Source organism: Arabidopsis lyrata, assembly GCF_000004255.2.
Source record: "Arabidopsis lyrata subsp. lyrata unplaced genomic scaffold ARALYscaffold_7, whole genome shotgun sequence".
In the NCBI taxonomy this organism is placed as follows: domain Eukaryota; kingdom Viridiplantae; phylum Streptophyta; class Magnoliopsida; order Brassicales; family Brassicaceae; genus Arabidopsis; species Arabidopsis lyrata.
In genome coordinates this window covers 5,362,180-5,376,407 of record NW_003302549.1, presented here as the reverse complement: position 1 = coordinate 5,376,407, position 14,228 = coordinate 5,362,180, and the positions used below count along the sequence as shown (strand labels likewise).

General features: G+C 30.9%; 2 protein-coding genes across 5 annotated transcripts; both read left to right on the top strand.

The window, feature by feature from the left end:
- The first annotated feature begins 2,729 nt into the window (after positions 1-2,729).
- LOC9305517 lies at positions 2,730-8,851 on the top strand. Of its 4 annotated transcripts, none has more exons than XM_002869400.2 (6): positions 2,730-3,394; positions 3,710-3,890; positions 4,334-4,989; positions 5,747-6,043; positions 6,841-6,972; positions 8,241-8,851. In XM_002869400.2, exons 1-6 carry the CDS (start codon positions 3,269-3,271, stop codon positions 8,340-8,342), a joined length of 1,494 nt encoding a protein of 497 aa, XP_002869446.1. In that variant the 5' UTR covers positions 2,730-3,268; the 3' UTR covers positions 8,343-8,851. The 4 variants fall into 4 exon arrangements, with proteins under 4 accessions (XP_002869446.1, XP_020875303.1, XP_020875305.1 ...); XM_021019644.1 differs by having other exon boundaries at positions 2,780-3,394; positions 3,713-3,890; XM_021019646.1 differs by having other exon boundaries at positions 2,809-3,394; positions 3,713-3,890; positions 6,850-6,972.
- A 3,645-nt stretch (positions 8,852-12,496) lies between these two features.
- Positions 12,497-14,218, top strand: LOC9305516 (leucine-rich repeat extensin-like protein 4). Its single transcript, XM_002869399.2, has one exon. The coding sequence runs from the start codon at positions 12,783-12,785 to the stop codon at positions 14,013-14,015; it is 1,233 nt and encodes a 410-aa protein (XP_002869445.1). The 5' UTR covers positions 12,497-12,782; the 3' UTR covers positions 14,016-14,218.
- The last annotated feature ends 10 nt before the right edge of the window (positions 14,219-14,228 follow it).

Sequence of the window (14,228 nt, the reverse complement as noted above, 5' to 3'; positions counted from 1 at the left end):
TAATTTAAATATTATAAATATTTTTAAAAATATGTAATATATATTTTTTGTTATTGAATAAGAGGATATTATGTGTAAGAAATGTAGAAAATAAGAGTTTAATATTTTTATTATGGAGTCGCAAAAAAATCTTTTATTTCTATACATGTTATTCATTTATTAATAATAAAAGAAAACAAATCCTTTAAATTAGATATTAACTAAAATAAACGCACCATAATTACTTATTAAGTAACAACCAATAAATTTCACCAAAAAATAGGTAACAACCAATAAATTCTAAACGCAGTAATTAAAGAATGAGATATTAAAAAAAAAATATCAAATAAGATATAAGAATCTTAAAATAATTGAACATCTAAATAATTTAATTGTTAGTGTCGATTTTAATGCCTTCATTAATGTGGATTTTTTTTTTTACAGAGAAATATTTCCTAAAGATTATCACATTAATGACTCAAAAAATTAAGGAAGATATGAATTTATGATTCTCGAAATCGTATTGGTAATATCTTTAAGTAATATTTTTCAAATTTAAATAATTAATGCCAATGGCATTCATCCGTAAATAAGGTCCAACTCCAGGATTTATTTGCTAAAAGTCATTCAAAAATGTATATATATATATTGAAAATTATATTTCCACACCCGATCGAGAATATCAAATTTTACTTTTGAATAGTTACGTGACTTACGTCTAACGGCTCTAAAAAGTTAATATAGAAAATTTATAGCATTGAGGAAGATTTACTGATTTAGTGATTTTTCAAATCATAACGAATAGTTTAATTTATGTTACATGAAATGCTGAAGTATCTTTTTGGCAGTTTATCTTAGATTTCAGGACCATAAGAATATAAAATGTTCAAAGAGAGTTCAAGACCTAACACTCCAATCCAATCGAAAGATCTCAAATTCAAGAATGGATCCATAGTTTGTGGGGGCTACGTTAATCTTAATTCATACTACATCATAAGAGCCGTATAAGCTTATTACACCACTTTCTAGATTAAACCGCTTCTAATCGAAATTTTAAACTGCAGCATGACCAGCAATCAAGAAAGCAAAAAGTGGTTAGTTTAATCATAATTCTTTGTTTCGTTTATATAAAAAACAACTTTTTTTTTTGAGTAAAAAATTAATCTAAAACAAAAATATTTTTTCTTACGATTAACATTAGGGTTTATATAAAAACGAATCTAATTTTCTCACACTTAATCTAGAAATTTAAGTGTACAATTTTCTTCTGTTCATTTTTTTTTCTTTTGGTAGTTTTGACTATTTTTTCTTTCTCAAATAAGTTGATGAAAAAAATTCACATTACCTTGATATATAATACGATAGAACTTTAACTATAATCATCACAGTCAAGATACTCAAGATTGTTATGAAGCGTATGATAGATAATGCGTACGATAAATATGTTTTAAGAACGAACACAAAATTATTTAATAGGCGTAATAATGTAATATTTTCAGGATTACTTCAAAAACATTGTCTGATTTGAAACATATGTAAAAAAGAATAGTTGCCATGATTTCATAATTCATGCTGATGTAAACAGATCTCCAAAGAGACCATATAAAAATAATAATAAAAATTCATAATTATATTCGCTTTTCTATAAAATACGAGAGACATATGATTTATTTCAAAACAAAAAAAATACGAAAAATATATTACAAATTAGAAAGATAAGAGATGGTGTGGTCCATATAATGGGTCGCTGCTCAAATTGCCTTACTTCTCAAGCAACCTCTTACTTCCTTTTTTTTTTCCTCTGCAGAAATTAAATTAAATAATAAAAACGAAAAAAGAAGAAAATTGAATAACAAAAGAATAATGATCAATTCCTCCAGCTCGATGCCCATGTGATTTCTCTTCCTTCTCGTCTTTTTTTCTCTCTTCTTCCTTTTTACTTTTTTTTTTGTTTATTCTCTTCTGTTCTTATTATTAACCTTCTACAGAAATTTACTCGATTAATTCCTTAACTAGAAGTTACTGGAGGTTGTGATGGCGACTAACGTTTATCCTTAAAAAATTAAAAATGCTTGTTAAGAGTAGTATGGTGTGAAGTATTGTATATGTCATAAATACAGACCATGAATACAAAACCCATGTAATTTTTTTTTCCGACGTCACAAAATCCATTTTTCTATTTTGGTTTTTAAGTTAATTTACTTATACTATATATTTACATATTTATACATACCATCTGAAGACTACATATTTGTTATAGTTAATACTTAATAGTGATGGAAATTCCAATATTAAATACTTGCCAGCATGAAACTCACATTAAATTATAAAGATAGATGGTAAACTTTTTAGTATCTTTTTTTTTTTGTAGAGAATTCATTCCACTCTATTACATAAAAATTAAATTTGTAATGAATTTGCGATGTTTTAAGGATAGCTAAAATGAGAAGTTAAAGAAAAAGAGCAGTAAAAAAGAAAAGGATAGCTAGAATGTATAAACGTATGCATATATCCATATCTTAAATATATATATATATATATATATCCATATCTATACTACATAAATAATAAATAAATATATAATTTGGGAATATACAAAAGAGTAGAATTTGTAGATAAATGTAAACAAACCGCTTGAAAGACTCATAGCGGCTTCTTAAACCAGCAAAGGCAAAATAAAAGGTGGGTCAGTGAATGGGTTTCAGAGCCACCTTTTCCTTTTTCTTGCTTACTTCTTCAGTTAAAGTTTGAGATAGACACATATATACACCATATATATATATATATTATAATTTCCTCAACAAAAAAATTCTCTCGAATGTTTTTATTAATTTATACCTTTCACATCCCAAACTCTCACACTTTCTCTTCTTCTTCTTCTTCTCCTCCTTCTTCTTCGTCGTTTAGTAACTCTCTCTATCTCTCCTCTTTGTTCTCTCTCTCTCTTTTTCCTGATTTGCAGTACTGTCTAAGATCTTAATCCGCTCGACCAAGTTTGTTCCTTTTAGCATAATTTGGGGATTTTTTCCCCATAAATTCTCACTTTGTCTTCTTCTTGTGTCGGTTAGGTTTTCAAGAAAAACCCTCTTTTGTCTTGTCTCCTCAAAATCAGTTGCTTCTTCTCTATAATAATAGAGGGTTTATTCAAATCTTCTCTCTGTAGCCTCTCTCTTGGCCCTCTCTCTCTAATACTCCAACCCTCGGATATGATCGAAAGAGCTTTGTTATTATCTTTGCAACTACACGCAGACGCATAGGAGAAAATTGATCAAAGATATTAGAGATTGAGATGAACAAGAGTAATCCTGCTGGCTCGGTGACTGGTTCGGATATAATCGACGCAAAGATCGAAGAACATCAACTTTGTGGATCCAAGAAGTGTCCTAGCTGCGGCCACAAGCTCGAAGGCAAACCAGTAAGTAATATTCCTTTTTCCTTCTATTTTATTTTAATTAACAGAAAAAAAAAAATTCTTTATCTACCTTCTTTTTCTCATTTTAGGTCATTTGTAAATGTTTTTTTTTTTAAGAAAATAAAATAAAAAGAGGAAAAGAATCAATGAAGAACATCAAGAATGATGCTCTCTGTTTTATTCTATCGCTTGCAGAAATTCAAAATCCAAATTTTAAAGCGTCTATATACGAGTCTTTATATGTATAATTGTATATACTTATATTCTCTTGTTCTTTTTCTTTATATTAATTAAGTTTTTTTTTTTTCCTCTTTTTAGCAGGATTGGGTTGGTTTACCAGCAGGAGTGAAATTTGACCCAACCGATCAAGAATTGATAGAACATTTAGAAGCGAAAGTCTTAGCTAAAGACTTTAAATCTCACCCTCTCATTGACGAATTCATCCCAACCATTGAAGGCGAAGACGGCATTTGCTACACTCACCCCGAGAAACTTCCTGGTACATACACACCTTCATGCAGTCCATATATCACATTCTTGATATATCTTCATTATATGGTTGTTTGATAAGACTATATACATAATATATAGACCATTGTGTCACACCAAAATTGATTTTTTTTTAGTTGAGTCCCACCAAAGTTTATATCTCTTATACTTTGGTCACAACTACACTATATACATACCTTTTTTTATAACCTATACATATATATATATATATCATTCATTTTTCATGCATTCTTATTTATAAATCACACATGCATATCTTTCATTATAATATATGATTGCTTGAAATGACTAGCAACGGAGGGTCAAACCAATGTTTTGAATTTTTTTCCTTTTCATTTGGGTCATACCAAAGTTTGAATCTTTTTAATTTGGGTCACACAAGAAACATATAAATTAACAACAAAGACATTTTTCTTTTTTCAACTTTGATAGGAGTGACTAGAGATGGTTTAAGCCGGCACTTCTTTCATAGACCATCAAAGGCGTACACGACGGGAACAAGAAAGCGAAGAAAGATTCAAACGGAATGTGACAATAATCTGCAAGGAAGCAGTAGCTCCGGTGAGACGAGGTGGCATAAGACCGGTAAGACAAGGCCGGTTATGGTAAACGGTAAACAAAAAGGTTGTAAGAAGATTTTGGTTTTGTATACCAATTTTGGAAAGAATCGAAAACCGGAGAAAACCAATTGGGTAATGCATCAATATCATTTGGGGACACATGAAGAAGAGAAAGAAGGAGAACTTGTTGTGTCTAAGATCTTTTATCAAACTCAGCCTAGGCAATGCAACTGGTCGTCTTCTACATCGAGCTTGAACGCTTTAGGTGGTGGAGGCGGTGAAGCGAGTAGCGGCGGAGGCGGTGGAGAGTATCATATGAGGAGAGATAGTGGGACAACTAGTGGTGGGAGTTGTTCTTCGTCTAGAGAGATTATTAATGTTAATCCTCCAAATCGGTCCGATGAAATAGGCGGTGTTGGTGGTGGCGTTATGGCCGTAGCAGCTGCCGCTGCGGCGGTTGCGGCTGGGCTTCCGAGTTATGCAATGGATCAACTCAGCTTTGTTCCGTTTATGAAAAGCTTTGATGAGGTATATATGCACCCCTTTTTTTTCCATTTTGATTTTTTCGTTTAGTAAAATAACTAAATTAATTTGCATACTTGACTGGTAATAAGTACTAAAAATGTAATACACATTTTGAAGAAAATTTAAATTGAATCTAAAAAGTGTATTACAAAAAGAAAATAAAAAATAGATCCTATGATATGTATTATGTATTAATATATAGTACTAAATTTAAATGGTTAAATATTGTAATACAAAATTTTCACCAGTTCTAACGCAAATTACAACCTTTTTTCCTACAAGGAATTTTTTTTTAATACAATATGATTTATTTGATTTTGAACTCAATTTTAATTTGACTGTTAATTATGTCTATCGCTCTCGCATAAGACTAAGTAAAACAAAGGTGAATACTGGAAACAATGATGCTTAGGGTTCTTATATTGGCTTGCATTGCAAGTAAACAATGCTTATTTTGTTTGTATAGTTTTTGATTTTTTTTTGTTCGTATTATAATGTAGTTACCTAAGGAATTTAAATAATAAATTTACCCGACGTGATAATAATGAACGGTTGGTGATAATCAATTTTTAACTAACAATGTGACCTAAAGTTTCACCCGACGTGATAAACTCAGAAAACAATGTCTAAACCGCAACGGTTCAAATGAAATATGAAATAATAAAAGTAATTATTTTTAATATAAAAAAGAAAGTATATGTATATATATATATATATATCAATTATTTTAATTAGCAGTTAAAATTTTATATCTTTTCAGGTGGCGAGGAGGGAAACTCCTCAGACCGGGCACGCTACATGTGAGAATGTAATGGCAGAACAACATCGTCATCGTCATCAAGCATCATCATCAGCATCACATCATATGGCTCATGATCATCGCCATCATCATCATCAACAACAACAACGGCATCATGCATTCAACATAAGCCAGCCAACACATCCAATATCAACCATTATTTCTCCATCTACTTCGCTTCACCATGCCTCCATTAATATCCTCGACGAGAATCCTTATCATGTTCATAGAATCATGCTCCCCAATGAAAATTACCAGGTAAAATAGCTAATTAAATATTACTATCATATCATATATTTATCACCCTTTCTTTTCTTAATTAATATAATTAATTAATTCAGGAGAAGGATACAGTTTCATGAAATGAACAAGTTAGCTGAAATATCACTGTGATTTATCTATAATAATCAAAATAAAATTACGTTATGTTACTATTGATTGGGGTGGGAGTCATGCACCTATCAAACTTTTATAAGGCCCTCAACATATTTCAATTTAATTTTTTTTTTAAAAACATTTAATTCCAATTAGGGTTGTGAATTTGTAATGTAACTAATTACAGTTACTGTTACTTATTTGGAGTTTTTTATTGTGTTCTTCTACACACAGGCACGTATATATGTCGGTATTTAATTAAGTAGTAGAAATTGTGGTTCTTGCACATGTTAGGTTTTTAAGATATTTGCATGCATGTGACTTAACAATGATGGGACTACATAGGCATGCAAATTGGGTTGTACCAAAATTGATTATGGCAAATAAAGTATATATAAGATATAGGTCAAAAAAAAAAAGACAACTAAAGTTACAATGTCTAATATATAATTATGCTGAATTAGTCTAGTAAGATGTGTCTAACTAATATCCATTATCCAAAGCCAACAAAAGCTAAGTCACTTTTTAGTGTCAGCCAAACTAAGAACAAGTAGGAAACCAATGTGGTCTTTGGTCATGGAGAGACAAGATGATTAATTTTAATGTTTTAAGATCATTTTCTTAAGGAATTAAATAAAAAAATTTCCTGAGATTACTTTTGTCTTTATTGACTGAACAAGACACAACAGCAACAACGTCAAGATGGAGATGAAGAACATAATGATGGGAAGATGGGAGGAAGGTCAGCTTCTGGATTGGAAGAACTCATAATGGGCTGCACTTCTTCTACCACTCATCATGATGTAAAAGATGTAAGTTATTAATCCCTTTTTTGACTCTTAATTTCATGGGAAAATTTCACTTTTTCACCATCATTATTTTCAAAAAAATAATTTACGAGTATAGATATTAGACATATGATCATTTTCACCATCAACACGTAGATTCAGAACTATATATTGTATATACAAGAGAAAGAGACTAAAATCGAAATTATAAATAAATGTTTTAAGATAATAATATTTTTCTGTAAGGGTCGAAGATAGTACAATGTAAGTTACATTTGAATAAAAGTAAAGAATATTTTTAAGAAAAACTTTTTCTTTTTTAATATATAGTTTTTCTTTTTCAGTTTTGCATGGGAATGATACTTAAGACTCATATATTCCTTCTGCGCTTATTCTTTACTTAGTTGGAAAGAGTTAAAACAATGTTAAGTAAACAAAACCAGAAAAGATAAAGAAAGAGAGATGCGTTTACTTTTGTTAATTATAGTTTGCTTTTTACCTATAAATTACTCTTTTAATTAAAGAACAAAAGAAAATTTCTCAGATTCTTTTCTTCTCCTTTTTTTTTTCTTTTTTCAAACCATTTTTATAACTAATTTAAAAGGCAATAATAGTTGATATATATAAACTTATGTTTATATGTAATATAATGTGTGTATATATGTATATACTTTAAAGTCTTTTTTCATGCGTAGTACCTCGCGAGACAAGTTCGGTAAGAGACATTAGTAGATTTCATTGTGTTTTCGTGGGGGACAGCATGTCTGCATTCCTTTTTTTTTTAATCTGTCTTAAATTTGATGGAATGTTCTTATTATTTTAGTTTTATAAATCATTTTAAAATGTAAAATATATATATATATATATATATATAACAGGCAACCATAATATATGCCCTATTTGTGGAATGCTAACATGGCATTTTTGGTTGGTTATACTCTCTCTGTTTTAAATTATAAGACGTTTTAGTTAAAAACACGCAGATTAATAAATATTTACTTTCAAAAAATATCTCAATCATGAATGAGACTGCATAATATAAATAATTAGAAAATATTAAATTAATATATAATTTGCATAGAAATTTGAAAACGTTTTACATTTTGAAATAAAAATAATACCTCAAAACGTCTTATATTTTGAAACGGATGAAGTATAAGTTAGTTCAGTTTCAGTTAGTTTCTAACCAAACCAAATGTGATTGACTTAGGTCAGCTATATGCTTTTTTGGGTTGGTATATGTGTGCGTAAGTATGTATGTATATATTGAGAAGCGATTTGGATTGGTGCAGGGGTCATCATCAGTGGGGAACCAACAAGAAGCAGAATGGTTGAAGTACTCAACGTTTTGGCCAGCCCCTGACTCTTCTGACAACCAAGATCATCATGGGTAATTGTGCCATTTTCCAGTCTGATGATCATGTCGACCCACATCACAAAAAGATGGTACTATCATACCTATCATGATGCTCTCATAGTCATCATCATCATGGCATCTCCATGGAAAGTGGCATATAGTTCGATTTTGGACCAAGCAATGGTGGAGGGTTTTTTAAGCAGCACCAAAGATCAAGTGCCTTTTTTTGTTATATAGTTCAAAAGGATTTTGATATATAAAAAAAAAGGAAAAAAAAAGAAAGGATAAAGCATGAGAGAAAAAGCTGTTATATTCCAAAGAGACTAAGAAGAAAAAAAGCAAGGAAAATTGCATGAAAATCATCAACAGTCCATATAAAATTAGATATAAGTATGTTTATTACATGTTATTTTAAATTCATTTCTTTTGTTGTTCGATTTCTTTGTTTTTGTTAATTAGGATATATGAATTGTATAATTTATTGTTTTTTTTTTTGTTTAATATATATGTTGGTATATAATACTAGCTAGTATTATTTGCTTGTTATACCTTTGGTTATCCAATGCACTGAAACCCAAGTGTCATTTGAAATCTGATATATTTACAAAAGGCTGGTTTGATTGTGGAATCATCTAAAATTAGTTTCAAATTTTATGTTTAAGAGTATTATGGCCGAACCTTTCACTCAATACTACCATACATGTGCCATGGTCTTACTAGTTTTTTTTCGAGCTTTCATGATCTTAATGGTCTAGTAGCAGAAGCTACAGTTCAGTATCATAAAACCTTCAGATTTAGTTTGATCTGTATATTAGTGGCTACTAGTCTATATCAGTACATTGTTAGGAATTTAATTAGAAGACTTTTAGTAAGGTTTAAAAATGTTGAAAAGAAGTTATTGTAAATTCCGTGGAATGATGTATAATGTTAAAAAAAGACTTCTAATATGTTGGAAATTAAACTGAAATGACTTTCTTTAAAAACCGTATAACTATAAGTAAGAGTACATTTTGATTAAGTGAGTTTTGATTGGTTTGAAACAAGAGAGGAGGGAACTATACCAAGTGAACTAAAAATTGATTCCTGTTCGATTTTTTTTTATTTTTTTTTGAGTTGTTGAATAATGGAATCTATACCTAAAGAATATAAGAAGTAATGTCATCTTAAAAAGCACTTATCTATGTTTATGCTTGGTCTCTTTAGTCTTTAAGTTTGTCCATAAAATATTTCTATATATACACATATATATAATAGATTACGTATATGTGTATATCACATTCAAACCTTCTTTGATGATTTGTTCTCTATATATATTCCTTATTCCACTCGTCTTCTAGCATATTATCAAATGACCCCTATAACGGCCTAACTCATCGTTAGATATTTATATGATGATTATATCCAAAGTATATAGTGATTTTTCAATGTGTTAACAATTTCAAAATTTTAATAAAGTGCTTATTCCATAAACAAAATTTCTTTTATAAATTTCGATTAACTTTCTTAGTTGACAAAATTATCTGGTGAAAAAATGGTATGTGATCAATAAAAATTCATGTTGGTTTAGCTATTATATATTTTATATCAGAAATAACTTGATGTAAAATTTTGGCTACCGCAAAATTAAGATAGCAAATTATCAATATAGATCCAAGATATTCGGTTAAGTAGTTTAATTCTCTAGGCTTATTTGTGTTCATGGGACATTGGGAGAGGAAAAAGCAAAATCAACATGGGGAGAGAGGCCGGAGATGAGACTTGACCTTTTTTTTTTTTTTTTGCTATGGTTAGATTTCGAAACTGAAATAAAGAAATAAACAGACAATATTTACCTTTATTGCTTATTTCTTTCTTTTTAATGATTTTATTTTTCTCTTTCGACAAATGGATTCGATTTCCCATTTCATATGTTGAACTCATATTATATTCCTTGAAATCTTTTTTTTTAACGTACCAATATTCAAATTTCATATTATGTTTTGTACTTTTATATACATATAAATATATTTAAGTAAGGAAATTGCATTGTCCGTCTTTATATAGACTCCAAGAATCAATTTATCTCCCTTTATGCTTGTTTTTTTTTTATGTGGACTCCATCATTACTATACAAAGAGTTAATTTAGCAGATAAGGAATCAATTTATTTAACTAAATGATAATTTTTGAAGTGTTGTTAACAATTTGCGGGTTTCAATCGGATGGTGAATCGACCACACTAGTAGAAATCAGTTGACTATATAAGTAAGGCCTTGAATGGTGGGTAGTAGTTTTTAGCATGGTTTTTGGTTTTTGATTTTTAAAAACCATTAAATCATCCATTCAAGATTATGAGAAAAATGGTTTTCCTAAAAAATAAGGAATCTAGATTTTGACAGTTTTTACAATTTTCTTCACAAATCCCAAAAACCCATTTTTGTTAGTTTTTAAAATGTTTGCCGTGGATTCAAACTTTTTTTTGTTTTCCATTTGTTTCTTTTTCTATTTTTTTATCTTTTGCAAAATCCAAAAACGAAAAATCAAAATCTAAAATCTATAAGTATAAACCAAAATCAATAATCTAAAAACCACTCAAAAACCCCAAAACATTCATGGCCTAAGTTTCTAAAAAAACTAACATGCAATTTGTAGTTTAAAATATGTATCTAATAAGTTAATTACTAGTTGTTGCCCAAAAAAAAGAGAGAATAAAACATCTAGTTTTTGAATACAAAAACCACCGGTCGTTGTGTCCTTCAGAAAATTGACATAATTATTTCGTTTTAGTACCAAGTATTCAAATTAACTTGATCGTTTCCAAAGGAATACTACCAAAGAAGGCAACAACTAGCACCTAGGCTTCTTAGGAACTGGGCTTAAAGAGCCCATTATAGGCCTACTTGCAATTGAGTTAACTAGTTAAGTATGCATGTCGTCAGCATGTGGTTGCCACTTGCCAATAGCGTGATTATCATTTGTCTTTGGGTCAGGTTATTTTTCCAGTACGGCAAGGTCTTTAAACTGAAATCAAAATTGAATCTAACTAGAACAACATTTAGTTTGTGGGTATGTTCTTGCCTAAAGGTTGAACAAAAACCCTCATGTCCATTTTTGGTACGGATCTCATGCTCTTTTAATGGTTGGTACGTTATTTCGAAAAATGGTAAGCCTTATCTATTAAAATCCTGCAAATCACCACTAACTATTTTTCATATTTTGTCTCCATCCATATAGTATTGAAAACTACCTTCTAGCATATCCATCATCTTTAAACTGCTCAACTTAACTTATATAAGAAAATAGTAGAGCAATTGGTATTTTTAAGACTGATAATATCAAAATACAAAGAAATTTATTTCGTTGTCAATACCATGGTGTTTTTGTTTTATAGTGAATGCTTGGAAATCTATAAATTTTGTTGTTTAGCTAGATCAAGTAAAGTAATTTATTGTTGGAGTATACTATAAGCTTTCCTCTCAATAATTGCATGAAAAACATTTGGATTAAATGCAGCTACATATTAAATAAAATTGTTTAAATGGAGACACAAATACATTTGTGCCATTCCACGTGACGCAGTTAAAAAAATTCTCACACTCCCAAAATCTCTTTCTCCCACACAAGTCAACAACACCATATTCACAGTCACAAGCTATATGCCTTTTCTTATTTATAGCCTCATCTAGATTCTGTTCATTTTATTTTTTCATTTATTATTACATTCTTGATTACTTCTGTCTAAAAGATTCACAGTCAATTATAACTTGTTTAGTAGGTGCAACTTAAAACCATTATTAGTTAACTTATCAAGAATGAAATCAAAACTAGTGCATCCATTCAAATGACATATGTAAGAGTTTTTCAAAACATGTGATTCAATATTTTACACTAAAATGCATTGAAATAATAAAAGTGGAAACAAAAGGCAAAAGAAGATGAACCCGTGATATGATTCATGCAATCATAAGAGCATACACAATGGCACATATATGAGTTTGGGTGTGAATAATTTTTTATTATTATAATTAAAGAGAGAGAAAAAAGAGAAAAAGAAGAGGATAGAGGGAGATAGAGAGAGTGCAATATTTCTCTTTATTTTAATACTCACACCCAAGTATAAACTTATACCCAACATACAACTTTTACACAATTTTTCTATTTTTTCTCTTTTTATATTACTCACATCCAACCAAAGATTGTACCATTGTGTATAGTCTAAGTTGAACATAAACAGTAAAACTTAGCAAAACAAAGGCAAATGTGACATAACTACACAAGGAACAAATAAGAACTCTTTTTGATAATCTTGTCCCCTCCCTCTCATATCATCAATGCTTCTTCAACCACATCCACTCTGTTTTTCATAATCTCACACACTCTCTCTCACTCACACACACACATTCACACAAACCTCATTAATCCACTGAAACAATCACTATTCATTCTCTTTCCTTAAGTGTCAACTCTTAAAAAAAAAGCTACTTTGAAGGAGGAGAAAAATGTCTAAGAAGAAGAAAGGCAGCAACTTTAAGCTTCTCTGTTTCTTCCTGTTTTTGACTGGTTTGATTCAGATAGATGCTTCTTTTGGAGTAGGAGGCGGCGTTGGAGTTGGAATCGGCGGTGGTGGCGGTGGCGGTGGTGTTTGGATTGGCGGCGGATACAACAACGGCGGTAACCGTAATGCTGTTCCAGGATCAGCTCCAAACAGAGTAGCTTACAATGCTCTTCAAGCTTGGAGATCAGCCATTACAGAGGATCCATCTAATGTTCTTAAGACATGGGTTGGATCAGATGTTTGTTCTTACAAAGGTGTGTTCTGTTCTGGTCAATCTATAACCTCCATAGATCTTAACCATGCAAATCTCAAAGGCTCACTTGTCAAAGACCTAGCTTTACTCTCAGACCTCAATATTCTCCATCTCAACAGTAACAGATTCTCAGGGCAAATCCCAGATTCTTTCAAATCTTTAGCTTCTCTTCAAGAACTTGATCTAAGCAACAATAAACTCTCAGGTCCTTTCCCTTTAGTCACACTCTACATACCAAATCTGGTTTACCTCGATCTCCGGTTTAATAGTTTCTCCGGTTTCATCCCTGAAGAGCTATTCAACAAACGGTTAGACGCAATTCTCCTCAATAACAACCAATTCGTCGGAGAAATCCCAAGAAACCTCGGAAATTCTCCGGCTTCTGTGATTAATCTGGCAAATAACAAATTTTCCGGCGAAATTCCGACGAGTTTTGGCCTCACGGGATCGAGGGTTAAGGAAGTTTTGCTTTTGAATAACCAGTTAACCGGTTGTATACCGGAATCTGTTGGTATGTTCTCTGAAATTGAAGTCTTTGACGTTAGCTTCAATTCACTGATGGGTCATGTTCCAGATACGATCTCTTGCTTGTCGGCGATTGAAATTTTGAATCTTGCTCACAACAAATTCTCCGGAGAGGTTCCTGATTTGGTTTGTTCGTTGACGAATTTGATTAATCTCACTGTTGCTTTCAACTTCTTCTCTGGGTTTAGCTCTGAATGTTCCTCCAGGATTAGTTTCGGCTTTGATTTCGTCGGAAACTGTATTCCGGGGAGAAATTTGCAGCGGCCGCAGCCGGATTGTTCGGGTTACTCCGGCGGAGCGATGAGCTGTTTTAGGATTCCGACGCAGCCTTTGGCTTGTGCTGCGATAAGTGTGGGACTGAGAGAGGGTAACAATCAGTACTACACTTCTTCTCCATGAAAGTTTTTTAAAGTTAGAAGCTTTTTTATTAACGGTTTATGCTTAAAGATGTATCCTTTTTGTGACTTAATTAGTAACCAAATTAAATGTTTAAGTCATCTTCTGTGTAATCAAATCATGCTAATGTGTTTTTGTAACCAGAAGAATTTTGTAAAAATCGATAATTGGCTTAGTGGATTGGAGTGTGGTATCAAGTTTAACCATAAGGATTTC

Coding starts and splice junctions, on each gene's coding strand:
- LOC9305517 (XM_002869400.2), top strand. CDS start 3,269: ATGAACAAGAGTAATCCTGCTGGCTCGGTGACTGGTTCGGATATAATC. Junction 6,044..6,840: donor TCCCCAATGAAAATTACCAG/GTAAAATAGCTA, acceptor TGACTGAACAAG/ACACAACAGCAACAACGTCA. Junction 6,973..8,240: donor CTCATCATGATGTAAAAGAT/GTAAGTTATTAA, acceptor GGATTGGTGCAG/GGGTCATCATCAGTGGGGAA.
- LOC9305516 (XM_002869399.2), top strand. CDS start 12,783: ATGTCTAAGAAGAAGAAAGGCAGCAACTTTAAGCTTCTCTGTTTCTTC.